Source organism: Schistocerca cancellata, chromosome 3 (genome assembly GCF_023864275.1).
Source record: "Schistocerca cancellata isolate TAMUIC-IGC-003103 chromosome 3, iqSchCanc2.1, whole genome shotgun sequence".
Classification (NCBI taxonomy): Eukaryota; Metazoa; Arthropoda; class Insecta; order Orthoptera; family Acrididae; genus Schistocerca; species Schistocerca cancellata.
In genome coordinates this window covers 588768841-588795739 of record NC_064628.1, presented here as the reverse complement: position 1 = coordinate 588795739, position 26899 = coordinate 588768841, and the positions used below count along the sequence as shown (strand labels likewise).

Here is a 26899-nt window from a genome sequence, read left to right as displayed (position 1 = left end):
AGGAGAGCACTTAGAATTAAAGGAGAGCACTCACCAAAAGGCTAAAGCATTGAATCATTGATAGGCGCACGCAAAAGAAGGAAAACCTCCTAGCTTTCGGACTTATCCTTTGACAAACCAGAATGCACAAACACACTCTCATACACATGCATACATGTGTCTGTGCTCCTACATGAGGCTGTCTAGGCTGACAGTGCCATTGTTATTTGCCAGCAGATGGGCTGGTTGTGGTCAAGTAGTGTTGGGTGGGATAATTAGAGGAAGAGGGAAGTGGGAGGTAAGGAGAGGAACTGGGTGGGGGTGGGTGGCTAGTGGCTCAGAAGAAGAGTGATTGGCGGCTATGAATGCGGGAGGGGAGGTTGGCTGGTATAGTAACAGCGACTGGTGGGAAGCAGCACACACCAAAGGCTATGTAGGGACATGAGTTGGAAGGGTTTGATAGGATGGAGGAAGGGGGGAGGCTGTTGGGTGGAGGGTGTGAGGACAGTGGGTCACCTGACATTGAGGCCGGGATAATTATGGGAGCAGAATATGTGTTGTAAGAATAGTTGCCATCTGCGTAGTTCAGAGAAGGTGATTGTGGAGGGAAGGATCCAGGTGGCTTGGGTTGTGAAGCAGCAATTGAAACTGAGATGATGTCCTCAGCTGTGTGTTGTGCCAACGGATGGGCAATTTTGTTCTTGACAACAGTTTGGTGGAAGCCATTCATCCTGGTGGACAGCTAGTTGGTAGTCACACCAACATAAAAGGTTGTGTATTGTTTGCAGCAGAGTTGGTGTAGGATGTGACTGCTTTCACAGGTTGCTTGGCCTCTGATGGGGCAGTATAAGCCTGTGACAGGACTGGAGTTGGAGGAGCTGGGTGATTGAATGGGCAGGTCTTGCACCTTGGTCTGCCACAGTGATATGATTACTGTGGCAAGGAGTTGGGAATGAGACTGGCTTAGTGACTGGACTTAGTGACATGTATTTTGGGTGGGTGACAGAACACCTTTCTAGGAGGGGTGGGAAGGATCTTTGGTAGTATGTGCCACATTTCAGGGCAGGCTGAGAGATAATCGAAACCCTGGCAAAGGCAGTATGCTGGGGGAGCACCCCTTTTTAACTGATTCTTGGGGTGGTGGGATGATTGGGCAGTATGCTGAAGGCCTCACAAAGGCCTTTGCAGACAGGCAATTAATTCCCCCCCTGCTCCCTCTCACATTCACACAAGCAAGCACACCTCATGCACATGTGCTTGCTTGTATGAATATATGTGTGTGTGTTTTCCTTTCTGAAGAAGGCTTTGGCTGAAATCTCAAATGTGTAACAGTCTTTTCGATGCCTGTGTCTGTGACTTGATGTGTCATCTTTACTGAAAGTAGCAATCTATTCTTTTTCATAACATTGTTAAAATTTGCAGCATACCTCACCAATTTTACGCTGGCCGCTGTGGCCAAGTGGTTCAAGGTGCTTCAGTCCAGAACCACGTTGCTGCTACGGTCACAGGTTCGAATCCTGCCTCAGGCATAGATGTGTGTGATGTCCTTAAGTTAGTTAGGATTAAGTCTAGGGGACCGATGACCTCATATGTTAAGTCCTTTAGTACTTAGAGTCATTTGAACCATTCAAACCTTACCAGTTTTGACTTATGGCTATGAAACATGAATTTCAAATGCAGAACACATTCAAAAACTGAAGGTTTCTCAGTGTGCAATGCAGAAATATATGTTGAGAGGAGAGACAGGAAAACAAACAGTTGAATCAGAGACCAGGATGGAGTAAAAGACATAATTATGGTTGCAATGAAATATAAATGGATTTGAGTGGGTGGTAGATTGACCGAGAAAATTCTTTGCAGTATTGTGAGAGATAAGAAAAGAACCAAATATTGGTCTACTGGAAGTGGAAGGTGGATATGTGGCATTAGAAAACATGCAGGAGCAACATGGCCAGATATAGGTGAAAGCCGTAATCCGTGAAAAACCGCAGAGGAGCACTTAAACTAGCAGTGGATGACAAATGGGCGATGATGAAATAAACATGAAAATTTTTACAGAAAGGACAGTGTAAAGATCCTTTTATTAGTTTTCAAATAATTTCTCTGGGTCAACACTCAAGCATTTTTGAGACATGTGCAGTCTGTTACACAAAGCCATCAGAATTACTGTAGGCTAACAGTACACCAAAGCCATATTGTGATGTATAGTTGGCAGTGATAAGAGGTCTATATGGAGTACAAAGGGCAAGAGAAGGTGCTGAATGTAACTTGCATTTGAATTTCAGGAATAAATTCTCACAGACCTGTAACACAATTTGTGGGAACATTTTTCCATCATAATTTCGCATGCATGTTACTGATTTGGTAGCCTACGTGTTTAAATTTAGCATTATAATGCTAGAGGGTTCTATCACAAATGTGGACCACAGAATGGAGTCAGTTTGGACAATATGCTGCTCTTTGGGAGTAATGCCCAGTGCACAAGACTATTATGGTATTGTTTCTCAAAAACTCTTGAACATTTTTAGATTGTACTTCAACTTGACTTGTAAGTGTTTCAGTACAGTTCAGGAACCACTGAAGTGCTCTTCTGTGCTCTGACCAATGACAGGAATATCTCCAGTGTGATTTACATAGAATTAGATTGTTGTAGTGAGCTACTTCAACTAGCAGTGGAAAAAATGTGGTGCACTTGCCACTTCCAGGGGAAGGTAGGAGTCTACCATTGGTTAAATCTTTGTTGTTGATTTGAAATCATGATCCAGTTGTGTGAGCTGTTAAATTTTTTGATGGTTGCTAGAAGTGTAGCTTAGTTACTTGTTGTTAGAGACTAGATGACATTCAATAGTTGGAAGATGTATAGTTCTGCTTTCACAGCTGATCTAACATGTAAATTCTTTGAATGAAGTCATTGCTGCCATCCGACTGCAAGTTTTATTATATATGCTTTTCACTTCTTCAATTTCAGTTGTAGAGCCATTTTAAAGTGAAAAGATGAAAAGAATAGGTAAACATCAGATATGTCTGATATATACTGACTTATTTTCATCTTTTGACTTGAGAATGGCTCTACGGCTGAAATTGAAGTAGTGAAATGAATATATAATAAAACTTGCAGTTCAATGATGGCAGTAATTTCATTCAAGAAGTGTGTTATAACTGTGGTCTTCAATCAAGGAAAATCATAGCTTGTAAATATTTGGAAGTTCTTACTTCTGTGCAACTACAAGGATGTTGATTTTACAAGGAACCAGTTTGTATGTGACAACAAACATCATTTTAATTGAATAGACATTTTACTATAAGAAGCCAGTCATTACTGTACACATGAAAACTATAGAGTTCCTAAGAGATACTGGACTTCTAGATTGACTAGTTTGGTAAGTGTGCTGGTATTCAGTTGAAAGGAAACCAAATGCAGATTATAAATATTTTGCAGGATTTACCCAGGTCAGGATAAACTGGGTTGCCAGTGAACCAATATCTATTAGGAACAGAGTAATTTTTGCATGTGGTTTATGCAGCCTGGTATGGTGTAAAATAAAGTTGTTGGGTTTTTGTGACAATGTGTATGGGAAGCAAAACAGGGAGCTCACTCAAGTTGTTGGTGATCAAGGAAACAAATCAACAAGATGGAAGTATTTGACAGTTCCTAAGAGAAAGCATTGTAGACTGGCTGCACTGTGCCCTTTCTAACAATGGTGCTTTGTAACAGCATTTAGGCATTGTACTCTCTGCATGGCTGGTGCTGGTGGGACTTAGAATGCCTCTGCAGCACAGATGAGAGTGAGCTCAGACTTAATGCATCTCAGAAAGTTAATAGCTGTCGAGTCCGAAGTTCGTGAATGTGTATGACCTCTGCTTGCTGATGCATTTGTGTATGAGATCTTTCAGTACAAAAGCTTGAGCCTTCTTCTAATGAGCAGTCTGCCTAGCTCAGTACTTCATCACTAACTTACCTGTGTAGGATGTCACACTTCTGTGAGTTGGCATTAGTGCTACGGAATTCTGAAAAATTATGTTGCGCTTGGAGGTTAGGTCTCAAACAGCTGCCATGACTTATAGAACTGATCTCATTCCTTTTCCAACTGATGGAAAATTAATTTGGAAACTACTGCATGGATTTGTTTACAGAAGTATTTCATAAGTGATTCACTTATTTCTGAGAGCTTAGAGAACTGAGGTTGGCTAATGGGGCAAGTTTTTGTAACAACTGATAAATTGCTGGAGCTGACCATGAATCAAATTGCACATCTTGGTTTTGAGAATCAGAGACTGTAAAATCTGCATCATGCCACTACAGCTGTTTGATGCATTAATCCCATGTTACTGAAGTATGGTAATTCTGTTGATGGTCTGCCAAAGTAGTTGATGTTGCAGGAACTGTTCATAGAATTGTTGCAATTGCTGCTGGATGCACTCAGATATTTTGAACCAATCTGTCACCTGTGTTGTATCTGCACTTCAAATTTATTAATTGAACTTGATAATGAATTGAAGAATGGTAGGGTACAAATTGAAGTTGAGGTAGCCCAGCCCTCAGAGACAATTCACGAGCCATTCCTACTGTAATCCACTCCAAGCCAAGTTGACAGCGAAGGTAATTCACCAGCAAGTACATTGCCCCTCCATTAAGTAGCCAAACTATAACCAAAATAACACATAAGTAGGCATAAATGTGATCCAGTCGTAACTCATAAAGAGCAACAATTTGGCAATAAATATGCGCAACTGCAAGAGCATCTCCAGACTTGGACTCATATACTGCTCCAACTTAGAACTCCTCTCACATGATATGCAATATGCTTTAATATTGATAGCAGTGATGTGGCAGTCACTGCAGTACCCAAAGAACAACTATTGCTTCCAGTTTCATCAATATCTTGTGTCATTTTTGCTACCACATTCACCAGACACCATGCATTAGATAGAGACACTGAAGCAAACAGATTTTAAATGTTTCTGTGTGGAATTACATTCCAGATAATTTTCACATGAATCTAAAGTTCAACTGTATTTAGTGTGGGGCAAACAGCATGCGCAGAATGCCAACCAACATTATCTCAGACTTGTTCAGTTGGTGAGATGTTTGTTGAATGGTAGGTCAGTGAAGAAGTATATACATCATGCAGAGGTAAAGTCTTGAGCATTATTTACAGTATGTGGATGAGCATTATTCTGTTTGAATGAAGCTGTGAGGAATGCATTAAAAGAAAGTAAGTCTTTGGTCTCCAAATCTTTCTCAGCCTAGTGGTGGCTTTTGAGAGAACCTGTAAATTGGAACAACAGATGTTGCTCTCGACACTTTGACATACTAAAGGCCCCAACATGGCAGCTATTCACACAAAATAAAATGAGGTAATGCCTTCATTCATTGGAGAAGATAATTTATGCCAGTTCATTCTCCATGGTATGTTGACTGGTCCCATTGTTGAAGCTGTCATCAGTTTATTGTCATGGGTATCCTCAACAAAATAAATATGTTCATGTCATGGCTTATGTTGGATTACTGCATGTGCACATGTGAAACAGTTCTCTTGGATTGCAGCAACTAATGAGCTAAAGGTCTACACATTGTTCTGCTATATGGTTGTGATGTTTTTTCTATTATGTGCTGTTATCTGAGTCTCATACACGCAGTTTGACAAAATATCTAACAGACCTATTGGTGCCCAAGATTGGCCTCTTAGATCATCTATCAATACAGTCAAAGATACACAGTCATTTTTTGAATAACAATAGGATGACCCTAGAGTTGGTGTCCTTATGTACTAAGATGCCAGTAGCAGACGTATTAGGTCTTTGGCTGCCCATTTGACACCTGGCATTATCAAATTTGTGAAACACATTTTGATGATCACCTACTTTCTAAACAGTATGCAATAATTGAAAATTAACCATGGGCTCCCTATTATCATGAAAGTTGCTAACATTTTCATGGAAGGTGGCGAAGTACACACTTAAACTCTGCTACCCTAGTGTACCCTGTTCATGTTGATATGGGATGAAACATTTTAATTCTGTTTTCACAGAATGGATCACTACATTAGTTTTTGGACTACATGAACTCCATGCATCCAGACTTCTGATTTACAATGCAAGTAGAAAAGTAAAGGGAGTTGTCGTTTGTGGATATGATGGTTAAATGACAATTGAATAATTGGCTGTATATAAAACTGATACAAAGAGGTCATTACCTAAGTAATGACAGTTTCCACGACCCAGCACAGAATAATTATGTCATGAGCACTTCAATACATAAAGCTCAGAAGATTTCAGGTCATGACTACCTGGAATCTGAATTAGAACAATTAAGGCTGAGTTCAGTACTTCGAGCAAGATAGCACATTTCCTAAGCACATATGGCTTTAGGCTTGTGTTCTGTCCACTACTGAATATTTCGGTGCCAATACATACAATAGTTCGTAATGGTCTTCACTACCTGGAAGAGTTGTAAAAAATGCAGGAATCTAGATGCGGGTAATTTGCACTGACCACTCAGAACTCTATCTGCTCTTGTGTTCAATGGAGTGATACCCCAGTCAGCAAAAGTCTCATGACACAGTAAGGAAAGGGGAAATGGCATTTGATGTGATATTGACCGATGCTTGAAGACATCCCTGTAAAGGTGAAATGGATGTATTCCACAGAGTTCATAGGAGTAGAGTATGAAAGGACATCCCTCTCTCAGGGATTACAGCTTTGTTGTTAAAGTAGAATCAGCCATCTTAAAATGAAAATGTAGCTTCTTGTTGCTCATTACTGATCACAGTAACAGTTGAGGCCCACAGTTGTGTGGTGGTTAGGGGGAGGCAGGATGGGTAGAGGAAGATAGGCTAGGAGCAACAACAGAAGTTTAATGTTGTGACATATGACACACCTATCATTCAAAGCAGAAACTTCACTACTTAGTTGCTTTTCCCAGACTATGTATCCAATGACTGATTAGAAAATGGAGTTACTGCAAATTTACATTGTCATGAAGCGCTGGAATGACAATGTATAGTGATGTTCTGAATTTGCCCAACAGTTTATAGTCTCTGAATTCCCCACTGACTTTTATATAAATGTAGTTAGGAAGAAAGATAAACCAGAAATTCTAGCCTCCCTTCTCCTCTTGCAGTGGCAGACAAAGTAAGTACTATTTGGAGAGTGTTGTGCCAGTTATGTGCCATGCCATCCTATTGCATGCTATGAAATTGTTATTAAGACGAAGCGTGATGTTTCAGTCAACTTACCCAGCAATGGTGTATGTTTCTTTCCAGCCATCTTTCATCAGAAATTATGCAGCAGTAATATTCTACAAAGTAGTATTATTTTAAACGGCATATTTCTATTTATTAGAGGCAAGATAAGTTTCTCTAGAGTTGAACCCCTGATTTTAACTAACAAAAGTTAGTATAAACATAATTTTTTTTACCCTTGAAACTTAATGCCTTTCATTTTAAACAAAGAGGCCCGTTTACTTCAACATTTATTGGAATACAGAAAAAGTTCCACACTGCATCACTCATTTAGATATGTTTCTACCAGGCTTTAAATATTTCATGATGTTACGAAACAATAGGTAGATATCCTTAACTGTTCCTTCATTTTGATTGGTTGTGGATGTAATGTTTGCTGCCAGAACAAGTTTATCGCACGCACGAATACATACATTCCGTGGTCAGCATAACACTTTTGGGGGAATCGACCTATTTATTTATTTATTGTAATCAAACAGTGAACAGAGTCCAAGAATTTGTCTTTAATTTTCAGTGATATGGTTGGGAAACACACTTGGCAGCTTGTGAAGACATTAGGAAACATGCAAAGAGTTAGATAATAATATCATTTTTGGTGGCTCATAGAGGACATACATTGTGGTAACACACACTTTCTTCAAAAAAGAACATTTGTGACGCACTGGTGGAGTAAACGGAATAAATTAGTTGTTTGGGAGCAAATAATTCTGTTGCTGTGTTCATATTTCCACTCAATCTTGAGAGGAAGGAATACCACCCCTGTGTCTGTCTCTAAATAGGACACTGGACCTAACTGTCACCTGAAGTGAGAGAGCCTAATTCTGCTTGGTTTGATATAACAGTGAAAGTAAACAGTTTTTGACAATATTATGTAAGTGGATACATAAAAAAATCTGTTCACCAAATGGCGGCAGGAGAACACACTTACAAAAAGAGGTTTTAAGTATGCAAGGTATGCTCCTTCTCCTAGCAGGATTGAAGGGGAAGAAAGGGGATGAAGGAAAAAGACTGGAGAGGTTTAGGAGAAGGGGTAGAGTTTTGAAAAATCGACCAGAACCCTAGATCAGAGGAGACTTACTGGACAGGATGGAAAGGAAAAACTGATTGTTGGGGACTGCACTAGAGGAGATACGAAAACATGAGAGCTTAAAGGTGGAAGACAGGGTTATATGCAAGACAGAGGTTATTACTAAAACATAATGCATGCGTTAATAAGAAGGCTGGAATAGGTGTTGGTTGGCGGGTGCAAAGGGCAACTCTTGAAATGGAGACAAACCCAGTGGTAGGAGCCACAGGGTAGGGAGATGGGTGGAGAAAGAGCATGGTGTCTGACAAGAATATTTCATAGATTGGGAGGGTCACAAAAAGCTATTCTAGTTGTGATAGGAAAAATCTCAGACAGAATGGACCTCATTCCAAGGCATGATTTTAGGAAGTCATGGCCTTGTCGAAGTAACTGATTAATGCATTCAAGACCAGAATAATACTGAGTGACAAGTGATGTGTTCAGAAGTTATTTTTTGGAGGAATCAGCAGTAACAGGACTGGATGTGATGGCCCAGGAAATTGCTTTTCAACTGGGCTGGTGTGGTAATTACGTCCAGTGAAGGATGAGGTGAGAATAGTGGTGCATTGCTGTAAAAAGTCTGCATCCAAACAAATATGTTTGCCTCAAATGCCAAGGTTGTATGGGAGGGAACATTTGATATGGAAAGGATGGCAACTGTCAAAATGTAAATACTGTTGTTTGTTAGTAGGTTTAATGTGGACAGAAGTGTGTAGCTGGCCTTCGGTGAGTTCAAGGAAAGTGGCATGGGATTCGGAATAGGACCATGTAAAGTTTAATTGGGAGACTGTATTTGGAGGTTCCAGGAATTTTAACAGGTCAGCGTCACAGTGAGTCCATATCTACATCTGCAGCTACATAGACACTTCGCAAGCCAGCATACAGTGCATGGCAGAGGGGTAACCTGTACCAATACTTGTCATTTCTTTTTTGTTCCATTCACAAATAGAACAAGAGAAAAACAACTGTATGCCTCTGTATGAGCCCTAATTTCACATATCTTACCTTCATATGGTCCTTATGCACAATGTATGTTGGCAGCAGTAGAATCATTTGGCAGTCAGCTTCGAAAAGAATGTCGCTTCCCACCAGAGATTTCCATTTGAGTTCCCAAAACATCTCCATAACACTTACTTGTTCGAACCTGCTGGTAACAAATCTAGCAGCCCACCTCTGAATTGCTTCAATATCTTCCTCAATCCAACCTGGTATGGATTCCAAACACTGGTGTAACCAAGAATAAGTCACACCAGCATCCTATATGTGGTCTCCTTTACAGGTGAACCACTCTTTCCTAAAATTCTCCCAATAAACCAAAATCGACCACTAACCTTCCCTACTTGCTTTGTAATGTTATGTCCAGATATTTAAACAATTTGGCTGTGTCAAACAGGACACCCTTAATACTATGTCTGAACATTACAGGTTTGATCTTCCTAGTCATTGACAACAACTTACATTTTTCCACATTTAGGGCTAGCTGCCATTCATCACATCAACTGTAAATTTTGTCTAAGTCATCTTGTATCTTCCTACAGTCATTCAAATCCGACACCTTACTGTACACCATGGCACCAACAGCAAACAACCGCAGATTGCAGCCCACCCTGTTCACCAAATCATTAATGTATACAGAGAACAACAGCGCTCCCTGGGGAACTCCTGATGATACCCTTGTCTCTGATGAATACTCACCATCGAGGACAACATACTGGCTTCTATTAATTAAGAAGTCTTCGAGCCATTCATGTATCTGTGAACTCCGTATGCTCATACCTACATTAACAGCCTGTAATTGGGAACCGTGTCAAATTCTTTCGGGACATCTAGAAATATGAAATCTCCCTGTTGCCCTTCATCCATAGTTCTCTGCATTTCATATGAGAAAAGGGCAAGCTGAATTTTGCACAAGTGATGCTTTCTAAAATCATGCTGATTCATGGATATAAGCTTCTCAGTCTGAAGAAAGGTTATTGTATTTGAACTGAGAACATGTTTTAGGATTCTGCAGCAAGTAGGAGTCAGGGATATTGGTCTGTAATTTTGCAGGTCCACACTTTTACCTTTCTTATGTAAGAGACACCTGTGCTTTTTTACAGTTGCTTCGGACTTGGTGCTGCGCGAGAGTTTCATGATAATGCAAGCTAGGTAAGGGGCCAGTGCCATGCTGTAAAATCGAACTGGGATTCCATCCGGACCTGGTGATTCATTTGCTTTCAAATCTTTCAGTTGTTTCTCTATGCCAGGTATGCTTATTACTGTGTTGTCCATACAGGAGTCTGTCGAATGGAATTTAAAACTTTTGGTTTTGTTTTGCTATCTTCAACTGCCACACCAGACTCCTCAACAAGAGACTGAATGGAAGCTTAGACCCGCTTAGCAACTATAAATATTGTCGCAGAAGAAGCTGAGTAGCACAGTTGCCGTAATGTAGTGATTCCAGGCGGAACTGCGCAAGTATTTTTGTGACACACAACAACAGAAGTGCAAGACTGTTGCATGGAGGGTTGTGAGTTAAAAACTCACCTGAACTGTATAATTTTAATTTCTATATTCGGTTTGAGTACATTCTAGAATTATCCACAAATGGCAAGAATCATTGTACTGGAATGTTCTGTAGCTGTATATATACTGTATGTGTTCTGGCCGGAGGCAGTTTGCTCCGCGCTCTTGTATGTGCAAGTGCTGAATAAACTTTCGTTAAGGGAAGTTAGTGTTTCTCATTCATCTGCTTGCACCTTCTTCTATGTGACATTATTCTGGTGGAGACGCTGGGTATTGGAACTTGTGATACCGCACATTATCGACAACATAGTGGCTCCCATCAGGCCACGACAGAGCCGCCGTTTATGTGACGAGAAACCCGAATTCCAGTCAAATTCAACAGATCACAATCTATCAGAGACAGAAGAAGAAGACAACGTTACGATGACAGCAACTGTGTGCCACCACATGAGACATCCTTCTGGGTTCTCTGGTGCCGGTGGCCAAGATCCAAATAAGTGGCTGAAGGTATATGAGCATATAGCCAGATTTAACAAATGGGATGACACCATGTGTTTGGCTAACGTATTTTTCTACTTGGAGGGCACTGCCAAGCAATAGTATGAGAACAACGAAGAGAAGTTCACAAGCTGGGAAGTCTTCTAGGCGGAACTGGCAAGTATTTTGGTGACACACAACGACAGAAGTGCAAGGCTGAAGATAAAATTAAAGTGCAGGGCACAGCGTCCAGGAGAAAGGACAGTGTCCTACATTCAAGATGTCTAGGAGCTGTGTAAAATAGTGGATCCTAGAATGAAGGAGGAAGATAAGGTTGCACATCTCATGAAGGGTGTTGCTGAAGACATGTATCAAGCCCTACTCCTGGAGGTTCCGACAGCAGACGACTTCATAAAATGGTGCCAGTATATTGAGAAAATGCATCAAAAAAGAATTACATGCAAGAAGTTTGAACGGCTTCCAAATGTCGTATCGATGTCTGCGATGGAGGAAGCAACTGATTTCACAAGTGTTCTTTGTCAGATAGTGAGAGAGGAAGTTCAGAAGGCACTTGGATTGCACGGAGAGCAAAAAAATTAAGATGCTTCAAGAAGTCATAAGGGAGGAAGTGGAACAGACACTGAACCCAATCTCTCATCCTCCATTTCCCTTTAAAACAGTAACAAAGTCAAGACCCAGGCTGAGTTACGTTCCTACAATGCCGCATGAGGAACCTGTTGGGGCAAAAAGGAAGACTGACGTATGGAGGACCCAGGATAACCAACCAGTATGTTTCCACTGCAGACAATCGGGACACGTGGTGCGCTATAGTCAATCAGGGCGGCGGATATATGATGACGCCCGCGCCAGAAGACAGCAGACCGATCTTAGCCGACGCCAACTCCGGGATGACGAAGATGAACAAGATGATGTGGGTGCAGGATGACGTAGGTCATCATCACTGCAAGCTATCCGCTGGAGAGGACGCTCCCCAACACACCAATCATGGTCTCCATCGCCATTTAGAGGCTCCAGCCAATCACCTAGCTGCCGCAACCTGGAAAAGTAAAGAGTGCGACTTTCCTTGGAGGTGAGGCCACTGAAGAGAAAAATCTTCCACCGTCGATCACTAAAAAATGAAAGAAAGCTACGTCGATATCCTCGTGGATGGCCAACCAGCCCAAGTTCTTGTGGACTCTGGAGCATCATATTCAGTCATTTCGGAGAAGTACCATCACCAGTTGCAGAAAACCGTATTCGTCAACAACAAAACATCTCTGCTGAAGGTAGCTAATGGGAAATATGTAAAACCTACAGGAAGATGTGTCATTCGTGTGGGTATGAGTGGCCGTACACAGCCCTTAGAATTCATAGTCTTACAAGAGTGTAGTCGGATGGGACTTTTTGAAAGCTTCTCAAGCAATTATAGATTGTGCTCGCACGAAGATTATGCTAGATGATATGAGATACTGTGGACATGAAGATACACATATGAGTGTGTGGAAACTGTGTGCTGAATGAAGTGATCATTCCTGCAGTCAGTGCTAGATAGGTAACTGTCATGTGTCATGCCATGCATCAACCCATGGATCTTGTAGAGGAATGTAAGAAAAGGATACCACTGAAGAATAACTTGGTCACCCCAGCCTCTGTCATCACATTTAAGAATGGATTCGGTGAATTGTGGATAGTTAACTGTTGCTGAGAACCGCAGATCCTTCCAAGACGCATGTGCATAGTAAATGCTGAGCCGTTAATTGCAGAACAGCTGAGCATCATAGAAACGTCCCATGCCGAGTCTGTGGGCGAAATTAGCGCTACCACTACGAAACAAGATCTTCTAGCTAGACTATCACCAGATATCACTTCTCTGAATGCTTCCATCCACAGGTGAAGAGCAAATATGAGAAATCGATAGTGCAGCACTGGATTAGCATTGGAGACCATCAACCATTAAGCTGTGTGTCAGCAACAGAACTTCGAATAATTTGCGATGAGATAGAGAAAATGATGATGAATGGCATCATTCAGTCTTCCCAAAGCCCATGGTCATCATCAGTGGTTCTCGTCAGAAAGAAAGATGTGTTGATTACAGGAAGCTTAATAAGATAACTAAAAAGGACTTTTACCCTCTTCCATGAAGTGACGATACACAAGATTGTCTGAAGAGGGCTAAGTTTTTCTCAACCATGGACATGTACTCAGGATACTCGCAGATCGAAGTAGATGAGGCTGATCGTGAGAAAATTGCATTCAACCCCCCACCCCACCCCCACCCCACCCCCACCCCCTCCAACCACCGAGGGCCTCTATGAGTTTAAGGTAATGCCATTTGCTTTGTGTAATGCACCAGCAACTTTAGAAGAGATTATGGATAATTTTCTAAGTCACCTGAAGTGGACAATGTGTCTTTGTTATTTAGATGACATTATAGTGGTCTCAGAGACATTTAATGAACACGTAAAAAGACTGAGGGCCGTTCCTAAGTATCTCCAACAAGGCGGACTGAAACTTAATCCAAGAAAGTGTCTCTTTGGAGCAAAAGAAATCAAAATACTTGGACACCTTGTGTCAAATGAAGGTGTGCAGCCAGACCCAGAAAAGGTGAGATCTATAATGGAACTTCCTATTACTAAAAGTATGAGAGATGTGAGAAGCTTCCTTGGATTATGTTCTTATTACCGTCGTTTTATCAAAGACTTTTGTATCAAAGCCAAGCCACTCCAAGAGTTGTTAAAAGCCAATGCTAAATTTATCTGGGGTGGTGCTCAACAAGATTTTTTCGATGTGCTGTGAAAAGCTCTGATGACTGACCCTGCACTTGGTCTGTATGATGAGAGAGAACCTACAGAACTACACACAGATGCCAGTGGGTAAGGGATCAGTGCTGTTCTGATGCAGATTTCTGATGGAAAAGAGAAGGTCATATCCTATGCTTCTAAGACACTTACAAAAGCCGAGAGAAACAACTCAACTACAGAAAGAGAATGTCTTGCTGTGATCTGGGCCATGTGCAGATTTTGACAGTATCTCTATGGAAGGCCATTCACAGTTGTTACAGACCATCATTCACTTTGCTGGTTGACATGTCTTAAGGATCCAACAGGACAACTCGCCAGGTGGGCACTACGTCTTCAAGAGTATGACATTACCATAGTGTACAGCCATGGAAGAAATCACCAAGATGCTGATTGTCTCTCAAGAAACCCTGTGCAAGACCATCAAGACTTTGATGAAGATAGTGACTGTCTCGCTTCACTCCAGGATATCTCTGCTGAGCAGAAGAAGGACACCAAGACATCTCAAATTATGCTCACCTTAAATCGGTCCAAGGATGTGAAAGGACAATTTAAGGTAGTTAATGGATTACTTGCAAGAAAAACTTTGATTCATTTGGAAAGAGGTGGCTACAAGTGATTCCTAAACACATGTACTTAGATGTTGTACGGAAATTCCATGAAACACCCGAAGCCGGGCATTTGGGATTTATTAAGACATACGATAGAATCCACAAGAGATTTTTCTGGCCAGGTTTATTTAGGAGTGGCTGTGACTATGTGTTGCACTGTCGAGAGTGCCAGAGGAGAAAGGCAGTTCCTCAGAAACCACCTGGCCGACTCATACCAATTCCACCAGCCGAAACACCTTTTCAGCGTGTTGGGATTGACCTCCTTGGACGATTTCCGTCTGTTAGTGGCAATTGGTGGATTATTGTTTGCACTGATTATCTGACACGCTATGCCATTACAAAAGCCATGGAAACATCCGAAGCATCCGAGCAGCCAAATTCATTGTGAAAGACATTGTATTAAAACACTACACTGTGCCCCACGGTCGTTAATTACGGATTGAGGGAAAGTTTTCAAAGCGAATCTTGTGACAGAGATAAATTGTCGGTGCAACATTACTCATCACATGATGACTGCATACCATCCACAAACTAATGGGCTTACTGAACGCCTTAATAAGGCCTTGGCCGACATGCTATCATTGTTCGTCAATGTTGAGCAGAGCAACTGGGATGAGGTGCTACTTTTCGTGACATTTGCCTAAAACACTGCCAAACAAGACACCACAGGATTTACACCATTTCTCCTGGTGCATTGGTGTGAGGCGACGATGACAATGGATGCTGTGTTTCCATTACATCCTGATGATGTGGATGATGACTACATTGGCCAGGTGTTAACCAGAGCTGAGGGAGCTCGGCAGTTAGCTTGAACGCTGCAGGCTCAAGAAAACCATTGCCGAAGGTATGACTCAAGCCACCGCCCTGTTGTTTACCAGCCTGGTGACCTTGTCTGGATCTTCACTCCTGTTCAGAAGGTTGGTCTTTCTGAGAAGCTCCTCAGGTACTACTTTGGACCTTGTAAAGTTGTAAGACAGTTATCTCATGTTATTTATGAAGTTGAAGATTTCGACCCCGACACAAGACGACGAAAGATCAGAGATACGGTCCATGTCCTTCAAATGAAGCCCTATAAGGATCCTGCAACCCAGGGTAAATTCGAAGCTCCAGCGACAGGCAACAAGCGGAAAGGTGACGAATGGCAAGGGAAGTTCTAAGAAGATCACTGCCAGGGTGAACATCAGTCATTCGGAGTCAGAGTATGCAGGACCGATGACTCGTTCCCGGACTAGAAGGATGTAACACCGAGATGCTGTTCTCTTAAGGAGGGAGCAATGTCGCAGAAGAAGCTGAGTAACACAGTCACTGTAGTGTAATGGTTATGATACTAGACTATTGCATGGAGGGTTGTGAATTCAAAACCCACCTGAACTGTAAAATTTTAATTTCTATATTCGGTTCTAGTACATTCGAGAAGTATCCACAAATGGCAAGAATCATTGTACTGGAATGTTCCGTAGCTGTATATATGCTGTATGTGTTCTGGCCGGAGGCAGTTCGCTCCACACTCTTGTATGTGCAAGTGTTGAATAAACCTTTGTTAAGTGAAGTTAGTGTTCGTCATTCATCTACTTACATCTTCTTCTACTTGACAATATGACTAGAATTTTCTCAGGTTTTCTGCCATGTTTTTTTGCTAAAGTGTGACGGTAGTTGTTGTATGCTTCATGCATAGATCTTTTCACAGTCACAAGAATTTCTACTTACATTTGCTTATCATCATTTATGTGTTTCCTTTTGAACCAAGAGTGCAACAGCCTCTGTGTATCTTTTTCATCCTTTATCCACTTACTAGGCACATACCTCTCCAGGCCACAGTTTACAATCTGCTTAAACTTTACTCTTAATTCCTTTACACCCATCTTACTGGAACTAAGGGATGCCAGTTAATAACTGCTTCTCTGCTCTACCTAACAGAAACACTCTCTTAGCCTTCTTGGCTGATTTATTACCTTTTTTAATCATGTTGCTGTAATGACATGATGATTGCTAATTCCTGTTTCTGTACTGACATTGTCGATAAGGTCTGGCCTATTTGTAGCTACATGTTCTAAGATATTTCCATTGCATCTGGGCTCCTGAGCTAGCTGCTCAAGACAATTTTCAGAAAACATGTTCAAAAGTATTTCGCATGACTGATCCACATTGCATCCATATATGCCCCAGTCTACACTCAGTATGTTAAGCTCACCTCCAACTAGTGTTGTCTGATCTGGGTGTTTACGTGCTATTGACCGTAGATAATCTTTGAATATGGATGACAGGAAAGCCCCCTCCAAGCGACCCATGAAAAGATTGGCATAGGAATGAGCCATCCTGGTTCCCATGGCCATACCCCTGATCTGTTTGTATGTCTGCCCCTCAATGGTGAAGTATAAAGTTGATTAAGGTGAGCAGGAAGGATGTTGTTTTTTGACCTGCCTATTTTTTGCTGTCCCCCTCCCACCTCTATTACATACAATGCTCTTAGCTTTTGACTCTTATTAACTCTTGCACACTGTTTTAGCAGTAACATTTGCCTTGCATATAACCGTATCTTTTATCTTTAAGCTCTCCGGTTTTCAAATCTCATCCAGTGCAGTCCCCAACAAATCAGTCTTTCCTTCTCATCCCGTTCGGTAATTCCCCCTTGACCCAGGGTTCTGGCTGACTTTTCCAAGCTCTACCCATTTTCCTAAACCTCTCCAGTTCCTTTCCTTCGTCCCTCTTCCTTCCTTTTCAACCCTCCTGCCAGAAGAAGGAGCCACCAGCTCGAAAGCTTGCGTATGTTAAACTTTTTTTTATATGTGCGTTCTCTGGCTTTTCCTTGTTTTGGTATTTTTACATAATAATCCATAAAGGACTACAGACACAGATTAAGTACGAGTAGAACAGTATGTTGTGTACCAATTTCATGTGAACTTTAGAGGTATTTGACTTAGTTCCAAATGTCGTTTGGTGATAGCTCCTCTTAAGAGCGAAACTTTAGGGTATTAATTGAAACTGAAATCAGAGTGTTTCCTGTTCAAATTATGCCACTCGATACTTCAATCTAGACACTAATGTGTAGCGAGACATGTTTCAGTATAACTTCCATGACACGTCAGTGAGACATCGAGGTAAATGAAATTGTGTGAATTGAAATTTTTGCAGTATTGTTTGTGGATCAAGGATTACCTCAATAGGTTTACCAGGTTTTGAAAACCTCTAATCAGTTAAAAGTGGTAGATGAACTGAAGGGATCTGCAGTAGAAAGTACTAATCCTGAATTTAGTAATGATTAGTCTGATCACATTTTCAAATGCACCACATGCTGCGATGTAGTAGTTTCATATTTACCATTAGGAAGTACTGTCTGCTACATAAATTCGTTTTGTATCTATGTTCTTGTCCATGAATGTAATCAAAGCTGTACCCTACAGTAACCCAAAATACACTCTTGTGGGTTGCCAATTACTTCTTCTGATCCCTTCAATTAGTGTTTCGGTACAGAAGGCTAGTTTTATCAGTTAGTGATAGTGACAGTGACAGTGACAAAGATACACTAGTTTAGAATTTATTATTCATTTGATTGTGCCACAAGAGATATTTTGGTATAGTATAGTCCCCAGAAAGAAAAGGCTACGTACTTTATTTTAATGTGGTCTCCTAGACTACTGTGAGTTGGGGAAAAAAAAAATTACCCAAACTGATCTAGAAGATTGCTTTATCTGACACTTTTTCTCATTTAGATTTTGTATTGAAGCAACATTTCCTGCAATGGTTGAAGGAAGGGTTGACATGGGTGACATGAGAGGGGAATGTTGTTAACCTAGCAAACACAGTGAACAATCTTAGTATTTCAGATTGATTGGACAGTGTTGTAGTGATATGTGAGACACTTCATTAAAGCAATGAACTGCTCTCAGGAAAGGTAATTGTAGTGAAACTTTTTCCTTTTACCACCATTATAACTCTTGGAGTTAACTGTCAAACGAATGTAATGAAACTGGAGGAACTTGTGTTATTGGCTAGAGTGAGTGTGTATAAATCTAATACACAGGGCAATTCAGCTGCCTCTGCCAATGACATTTTAATGCAACCCACAATTTTATATCCATTCCAAAAACATCTGTTTATCTGATATGCTCAGCAAGCACAAATGCTCAGCAAATACAAACATGTATCTCGTTGAAACGTCCTGGCAGATTAAAACTGTGTACCTGACCGAGACTTGAACTCGGGACCTTTGTACAGTTTTAATCTGCCAGGACGTTTCATATCAGCGCACACTCCGCTGCAGAGTGAAAATCTCTTTCTGGATGTATCTTGTTGTTTACTATTTCACCATAAAAGGAATCTGTAATGTGATATTGTTATTAAACAAAGCGAATCATAAGTGTGCTGTATAGAAAATTTGACACTGAAATGCCGGTGTTATTGTGACTGTGTTAAAACTAATACATGCTATAATCTGCACCAGATGTGCTGTATTGAGCAGTAGCATAGTTGGTAAAGGCAGACCAAGCGTTGCAGAACAGTCTTGTGTGTGAGGCGCGACATTCGAGTCCAGGGCAAGGATTCCATTATTTTTTATGTCTGTTTGGTTGTTCATACACACATTATACAAGAAATATCTTCTTTCAATGAAAATTGTGTGTGAATGAACGTTTTTGTGGCCCTAAGAATAGCAGATGTGTTAGCAATCCTGACAAATACAGAACAGAAATAATGGGAACAAAACTGCACTGACAGTGTTTATCATGTAAACAAATGCTCTAGGCGACAGCCATTTAGGTTTATGTACACCTGGGCCTGCTGCTGAATAGATCTTGTTGCCTGCCAAGGCATTCCTGGTGTTATTGATCTGCAGGTTTCTGTGATGAATTGCCAGATGTGGTCGGGATTTTCGGGTGCTTGAGTATAAACTATTTGTTTCAAATGGAAATAAGTCTAATGGTTTAAATCCATGATCTGGCAGACCAAGCAATGCATCCTCTTATTCCTATCAATTTTCCTGGAAGTTCCTCATTCAACTTCACTCGTTCATAATGACGTGAATGTGGCAGAGCTTCATCATGTTCAAACCACGCTATTAAATGATCTTGCAATGGCACATTCTCCAGCAGCAGTGGGATTTCCTGATACAGAAAGTGCAGGTAGTATGTGTCTGTCAAATGGTGCTCAAAGAACTGGTCTGGTAAGGTGATCACCCAAGATTCCATACCAAACATTCACTCTCCATCGTACTTGATAGGGTGCCAGTCGCACCCAGTGAGGCTTGTCAGTAGTCCAGTAGTGTATGTCGGGGTGATTGGTGGCCCCTTTATTGTGGAATTGCAGTTCATCTGAGGAAGAGATGTGCGATAGGAGTGCTGCATCGTTTTCCAGATTTCCTAATAGCTAGTGAAAAAATTCATTCATGCTTCAAAATTTTACCTGCAGAGCTTTTGGTGTAGCTGTAGATGGTATGGGTGATATTTATGTGAATGCAATACTTGCCATATGGATGACTAGCTGGTGTTCAGCTGTTGTACTCATGAGTGGATTAGTACGAGCTGTATCCAGTATGGCATCTTCATTTTCACCAAACGTTACTGTCCTCCCTCGCACAGGTGGTACTTTTTGAATCACGCTTGTTGTCCTTATATGTCTTTCAACATTGTGGAATGTCTTTGCATTTGGGCTCTTGATACAGACGTAGTGCCTCAAAACGCATTTTTCTTGCTTCCCCATAAATAAGGAGCTTGTCAGTATATTCCTCTGTGGGAAACATGATGACCGACAGCAGATATTACATTCAGGCCTTGCTGTGTGTGCAGGGCACAATATCAATAACAGCACCGCTTTCCTGTCTGAATATGGCAAACATTGACATGTGCTTATGTATTAACACATCTACTGATGCAAACATTTTTGAGTGCTGCAGGATTCGAGTCATTGATAACACGTTTCATTGATTGCTTGCCTTACCCCTAACCTCGTGAGCTATGCTACACTGCCAGGAATGTGCTTGTATTATAAATAGATTAGAGTACATACAGTGCAGTGTTTAATACACATGTACATCAATGTTACCTCATTTTAAGTGTTAATTTCACTCTTTGTTTCACCGAACATATTAACATAGTTATAGCATGATATATTAATGTAGTTACATTGTAGCCAGATCTAGATAAATGTGTTAAAGGATTTATGTTTTTGTGAACAGACTATACCATCTGTCAGATATGTTCAGAATCATTTGCAGGATGGGCCTACTTGACATTAGTACCATTCAGTAAGCTAGCAGGGGAATATCGACCTTACGACGCCTTCACATGTTCTTGGGCTGCATCAGACAATTTCAGTAGGGCAACTGAATCACCATTTATACACGTTTTTGAGGCTTATTCAGTTGCTCCCTTACATTGTAAAATTTCTTTGTACCCTTTTAAAATTAACTCTGGATTATTGTTGTTGCCACAGAGCATGTAAGTATAATCTTTTATTTTATTATTTTATAGTTTGTCCTCGAGGATGACAGACTCAACCAGAGTGAGGCACTATATGCGTTCCTAAGCCCCAGCTCTGAACATCTAAAGCATATCGCACCATCTCCAAGAAGATCAAAATTTTCTCTTTCTACATTGTTCAAAATGTAAGTAGTACGGACATTTTGTAAGTTGAAGTATTGCAGTTGGACAGTGGAGGAAATTTACATTTGACGTGATCTTTGCAGGCGATGACTAGATGGCCAGCATGATTTATTTATATATCAGTGGTTTTATGTTCAGAGGATACAATAGATAATTTTCTTTTATTCACATGTTCAACAGACAAAAGTAAAGAGACATAAAAAGAAAAATCTTCATTCTCATTCCTGTACTGTATGAGGTAATTCTCATTCAAAAGTTTTCCGTCCAAGCTGTGGTCACCTAATTATTAGTGCTTCTTCACTATTATTCCCTTTAAAAATATTTAGCTGTCTTTTTTTGCCATTACTTTTATGGATGACTGATTTATCAGTCATTTCTCCTTACTGCTTAAACAGTTTGTCTAAATAATTGGCCTCTGCATCAGGAGGCTTAAACACTCCCATGCCTAACTGCCAGTCTTGTTATGTCTGCGTAGCTGGCCAAATTACCATTAGTATATCATTGTTGGCTTCATTTTTTTAAACTCTGTGCTGTGCTGAAGATATGTAATAGCCTTCAAACAGTCCACTTTATATTTCTTTTGAGGAAAATAACCTGTACTGAACCATTGAGCAATAATACATATCTTCTAATTCATGCTGTTATTTGTTCACAGGTAATCATTTGTTGATACTTCTGTACAAGTGTAATTCAATCATTGGTTCATTCACACACGTTCAGTAAAAGCCATCATGAAGGAGAGCCTTTGGGGACATAGGAAATGTCTGTCGCAGTACTCTTTTGATCACAGGAAATTACTATGTACAGCCAACTGTGCCGTTGAGATAATAGTATGGTGGTGGTGTTATGGTCTTCAGTCCTGAGACTGGTTTGATGCAGCTCTCCATGCTACTCTATCCTGTGCAAGCTTCTTCATCTCCCAGTACTTACTGCAACCTACATCCTTCTGAATCTGCTTAGTGTATTCATCTCTTGGTCTCCCTCTGATTTTTAACCTCCACGCTGCCCTCCAATGCTAAATTTGTGATCCCTTGATGCCTCCGAACATGCCCTACCAGCCGATCCCTTCTTCTTGTCAAGTTGTGCCACAAACTCCTCTTCTCCCCTATTCTATTCAGTACTTCCTCATTAGTCATATGATCTACCCATCTAATCTTCAGCATTCTCCTGTAGCACCACATTTCTTCTCCAAACAATTTGTCGTCCATGTTTCACTTCCATACATGGCTACACTCCATACAAATACTTTCAGAAACGACTTCCTGACACTTAAATCTATATTCGATGTTAACAAATTCCTCTTCTTGAGAAACGCTTTCCTTGCCATTGCCAGTCTACATTTTATATCCTCTCTACTTCAACCATCATCAGTTATTTTTCTCCCCAAATAGCAAAACTCCTTTACTACTTTAAGCATCTCTTTTCCTAATCTAATTCCCTCAGCATCACCCAACTTAATTCGACTACATTCCATGATCCTCGTTTTGCTTTTATTGATGTTCATCTTATATCCTCCTTTCCATTCAACTGCTCTTCCAAGTCCTTTGCTGTCTCTGACAGAATTACAATGTCATCGGCGAACCTCAAAGTTTTTACTTCTTCTCCATGAATTTTAATACCTACTCCGAATTTTTCTTTTGTTTCCTTTACTGCTTGCTCAATATACAGATGGAATAACATCGGGGGAGAGGCTACAACCCTGTCTCACTCCCTCCCCAACCACTGCTTGCCTTTCATGCCCCTCGACTCTGATAACTGCCATCTACTTTCTGTACGAATTGTAAATAGCCTTTCGTTCCCTGTATTTTACCCCTGCCACCTTTAGAATTTGAAAGAGAGTATTCCAGTCAACATTGTCAAAAGCTTTCTCTAAGTTTACAAATGCTAGAAACGTAGGTTTGCCTTTCCTTAATCTTTCTTCTTAGATAAGGCGTAAGGTCAGTATTGCCTCATGTGTTCCAACATTTCTATGGAATCCAAAATGATCTTCCCCGAGGTCGACTTCTACCAGTTTTTCCATTCGTCTGTAAAGCATTCACATTAGTATTTTGCAGCTGTGACTTATTAAACTGATAGTTCAGTAATTTTCACATCTGTCAACACCTGCTTTCTTTGGGGTTGGAATTATTATATTCTTCTTGAAGTCTGACGGTATTTCGCCTGTCTCATACATCTTGCTCACCAGATGGTAGAGTTTTGTCATGACTGGCTCTCCCAAGGCCGTCAGTAGTTCTAATGGAATGTTGTCTACTCCTGGGGCCTTGTTTCGACTCAGGTCTTTCAGTGCTATGTCAAACTCTTCACACAGTATCATATCTCCCATTTCATCTTCATCTACATCCTCTTTCATTTCCATAATAGTGTCCTTAAGTACATCGCCCTTGTATAGACCCTCTATATACTCCTTCCACCTTTCTGCTTTCCCTTCTTTGCTTAGAACTGTGTTTCCATCTAAGCTCTTGATATTCATACAAGTGGTTCTCTTTTCCCCAAAGGTCTCTTTAATTTTTCTGTAGGCAGTATGTATCCTACCCCTAGTGAGATAAGCCTCTACATCCTTACATTTGTCCTCTAGCCATCCCTGCTTAGCAGTTTTGCACTTCCTGTCGATCTCATTTTTGAGATGTTTGTATTCCTTTTTGCCTGCTTCATTTACTGCATTTTTATATTTTCTCCTTTCATCAATTAAGTTCAATATTTCTTCTGTTCCCCAAGGATTTCTACCAGCTCTCGTCTTTTTACCTACTTGAACGTCTGCTGCCTTCACTACTTCATCCCTCAAAGCTACCCATTCTTCTTCTACTGTATTTCTTTCCCCCATTACTGTCAATTGTTCCCTTATGCTCTCCCTGAAACTCTGTACAACCTTTGGTTCTTTCAGTTTATCCATGTCCCATCTCCTTAAATTCCCACCTTTTTACAGTTCCTTCAGTTTTAATCTACAGTTCATAACCAATAGATTTTGGTCCGAGTCCACATCTGCCCCTGGAAATGTCTTACAATTTAAAATCTGGTCCTAAATCTCTGTCTTACCATTATGTAATCTATCTGATACCTTTTAGTATCTCCAGGGTTCTTCCATGTATACAACCTCCTTTCATGATTCTTGAAACAAGTGTTAGCTATGTTTAATTTATGCTCTGTGGAAAATTCTAACAGGCGGCTTCCTCTTTCATTTCTTATCCCCAATCCGTATTCACCTACTATGTTTCCTTCTCTCCCTTTTCCTACTCTCGAATTCCAGTCACCCATGACTATTAAATTTTCGTCTCCCTTCACTATCTGAATAATTTATTTTATCTCATCATACATTTCATCAATTTCATCATATGCAGAGCTAGTTGGCATATAAACTTGTACTACTGTAGTAGGTGTGGGCTTCGTGTCTATCTTGGTCACAATAATGCGTTCACTATGTTGTTTGTAGTAGCTTACCCGTACTCCTATTTTTTTTTATTCATTATAAACCTACTCTTGCATTACCCCTATTTGATTTTGTATTTATAACCCTGTATTCACCTGACCAAAACCCTCGAGATGACTGGGTGTTTGTGTTGTCCTCATCATTTCATCATCATCCAGGAGAGTGGCGAAATTGGACTGAGCAAAGATTGGGTAATTGTACGGGCGCTGATAACCACGCAGTTGAGAGCCCCACAAACCAAACATCATCATCATCACCTGACCAAAAGTCTTGTTCCTCCTGCCACCGAACTTCACTAATTCCCACTATATCTAATTTTAACCTATCCATTTCCCTTTTTAAATTTTCTAATCTACCTGCCCGATTAAGGGATCTGACATTCCACACTCCGATCTGTAGAACGCCAGTTTTCTTTCTCCTGATAACGACGTCGTCCTGAGTATTCCCCACCCGTAGATCCGAATGGGGGCTATTTTATCTCCGGAATATTTTACCCAAGAGGACGCCATCATCATTTAATCATACAGTAAAGCTGCATGCCCTCGGGAAAAATTACGGCTGTAGTTTCCTTTTGCTTTCAGCCGTTTGCAGTACCAGCACAGCAAGACCGTTTTGGTTAGTGTTACAAGGCCAGATCAGTCAATCATCCAGACTGTTGCCCCTGCAAGTACTGAAAAGTCTGCTGCCCCTCTTCAGGAACCACATGTTTGTCTGGCCTCTCAACAGATACCCCTCCGTTGTGGTTGCACCTACAGTACAGCCATCTGTATCGTTGAGGCACCCAAGCCTCCCCACCAACGGGAAGGTCCGTGGTTCATGGCGGGGGGTACTCCCGATTATTCATGGTAATGTGGGGAAGAAGATGCATCAACAATAAAAAAATATGAATAATTGAGATATATTCAAACTCGTATTCTTTGTTCAGAAGTTTATCCAAATTCTGTGTATAGGTACCATAGGCATATTTATTTCTTAAAATAGTCTGTGATGTTGTTCTGCTTTTGATTGCAGTTGACGTCTTTTGCATGGCATTTAGACCTTTTCTTCCAGCAATAATGTCATTTCACTGGAACCCCTTCTGGCCCGTATAATGTAAAAGAGTATTGACACATTGCAGTGCGGTACAGTGACTGATGAAGTCACTGTCCTCATCCCGACTTTTACATGAACAGTCTTCTTTGTTTGTTGTGAAGCAGCTGTCACAATTTCGGCATCACTCCTGTACTGGAAGCCGGGTTCACATGCATCAGTCTGCAACCACTATTTAAATTTTCCTCATCAACATCTTCAAACCCATTTAAACCCATTTCCAGATTCATTATTTGTACATTTGTTATTTCTTCAACACTGAAACCTTGAAAATAACTTTCTTCTGTACCTGGAAGTATTTGCCTCCTTGATCGAACTTGTGTAAGTGGCTTGACTTCTTTCCAGGCATCAGAAATCCTATGTATGGCATCTAGAGTTGTCAACTTCTTCCAGAACGCCACAAAATCATCCTCATCAACTAGCTTTCCCACTAGACCAGCACGGTAGCACCATTTCACCAATGCAATTATGCCTTGGTCCTTGTGCTGTATAATGGCACTCACATTAGGAGGTAAAAGCTTAGTTATGATGAGACCATCATCAGATACGAGAATCATCTCATAGGGATGTGAAAGGGGTGTTATCAAGCAATAGAACAGCCATTTGTGGCAACCTTTTGTCCTGTAGAAATCACTGAACATGTGGTACAAAATGTGTGTGGAATCAGTTTTTGAAAATATAACTATCCATCCATTCTCCTTTTTGATTGTAATAATGAACAGGTAGGTTGTTAGCTTCGATATCGTTGAATGCTCAGAGGTGTTTTGATTTGACAGTCACTGGTAGTTTCACTTTGTGGTTCCCAGAAGCATTAGTGGTGCACAAAATTGTAATGCGTTCTTTAGACAACTTACATCCAGGAACACAAACTTCAGTCTTAAAAACAAGGTTCTGATTCATAGAAATTTCCGATACAGACTGCATTATTAATTTGGTATGTTTTGAAATTCTCTTCTACCACAAATTTAAATTTATGGAACTCTTCCTGGAAGGAAGCAGCTGCCGCAACATTTGAACTAAGCACAGTAAGCTCACGAATCATGGGGATTGTGAATCAGTTTGGCTCATCCTCATGAGGCATTAAATTCTCTTTTTAACCCTAGAGCTCCA

The 26899-nt window shown here is 40.7% G+C and overlaps 1 protein-coding gene across 1 annotated transcript in view; it reads left to right on the top strand.

Annotated features, from left to right (window-relative positions):
• Positions 1-26899, top strand: part of LOC126175451 (sorting nexin-25) — a 173113-nt gene that overhangs the window by 116685 nt on the left and 29529 nt on the right. Inside the window, exon 15 of the mRNA XM_049922252.1 lies at positions 21145-21278. Within this exon, the coding sequence (XP_049778209.1) occupies positions 21145-21278 (134 nt within the window). The remainder of the gene's footprint in view (positions 1-21144; positions 21279-26899) is intronic.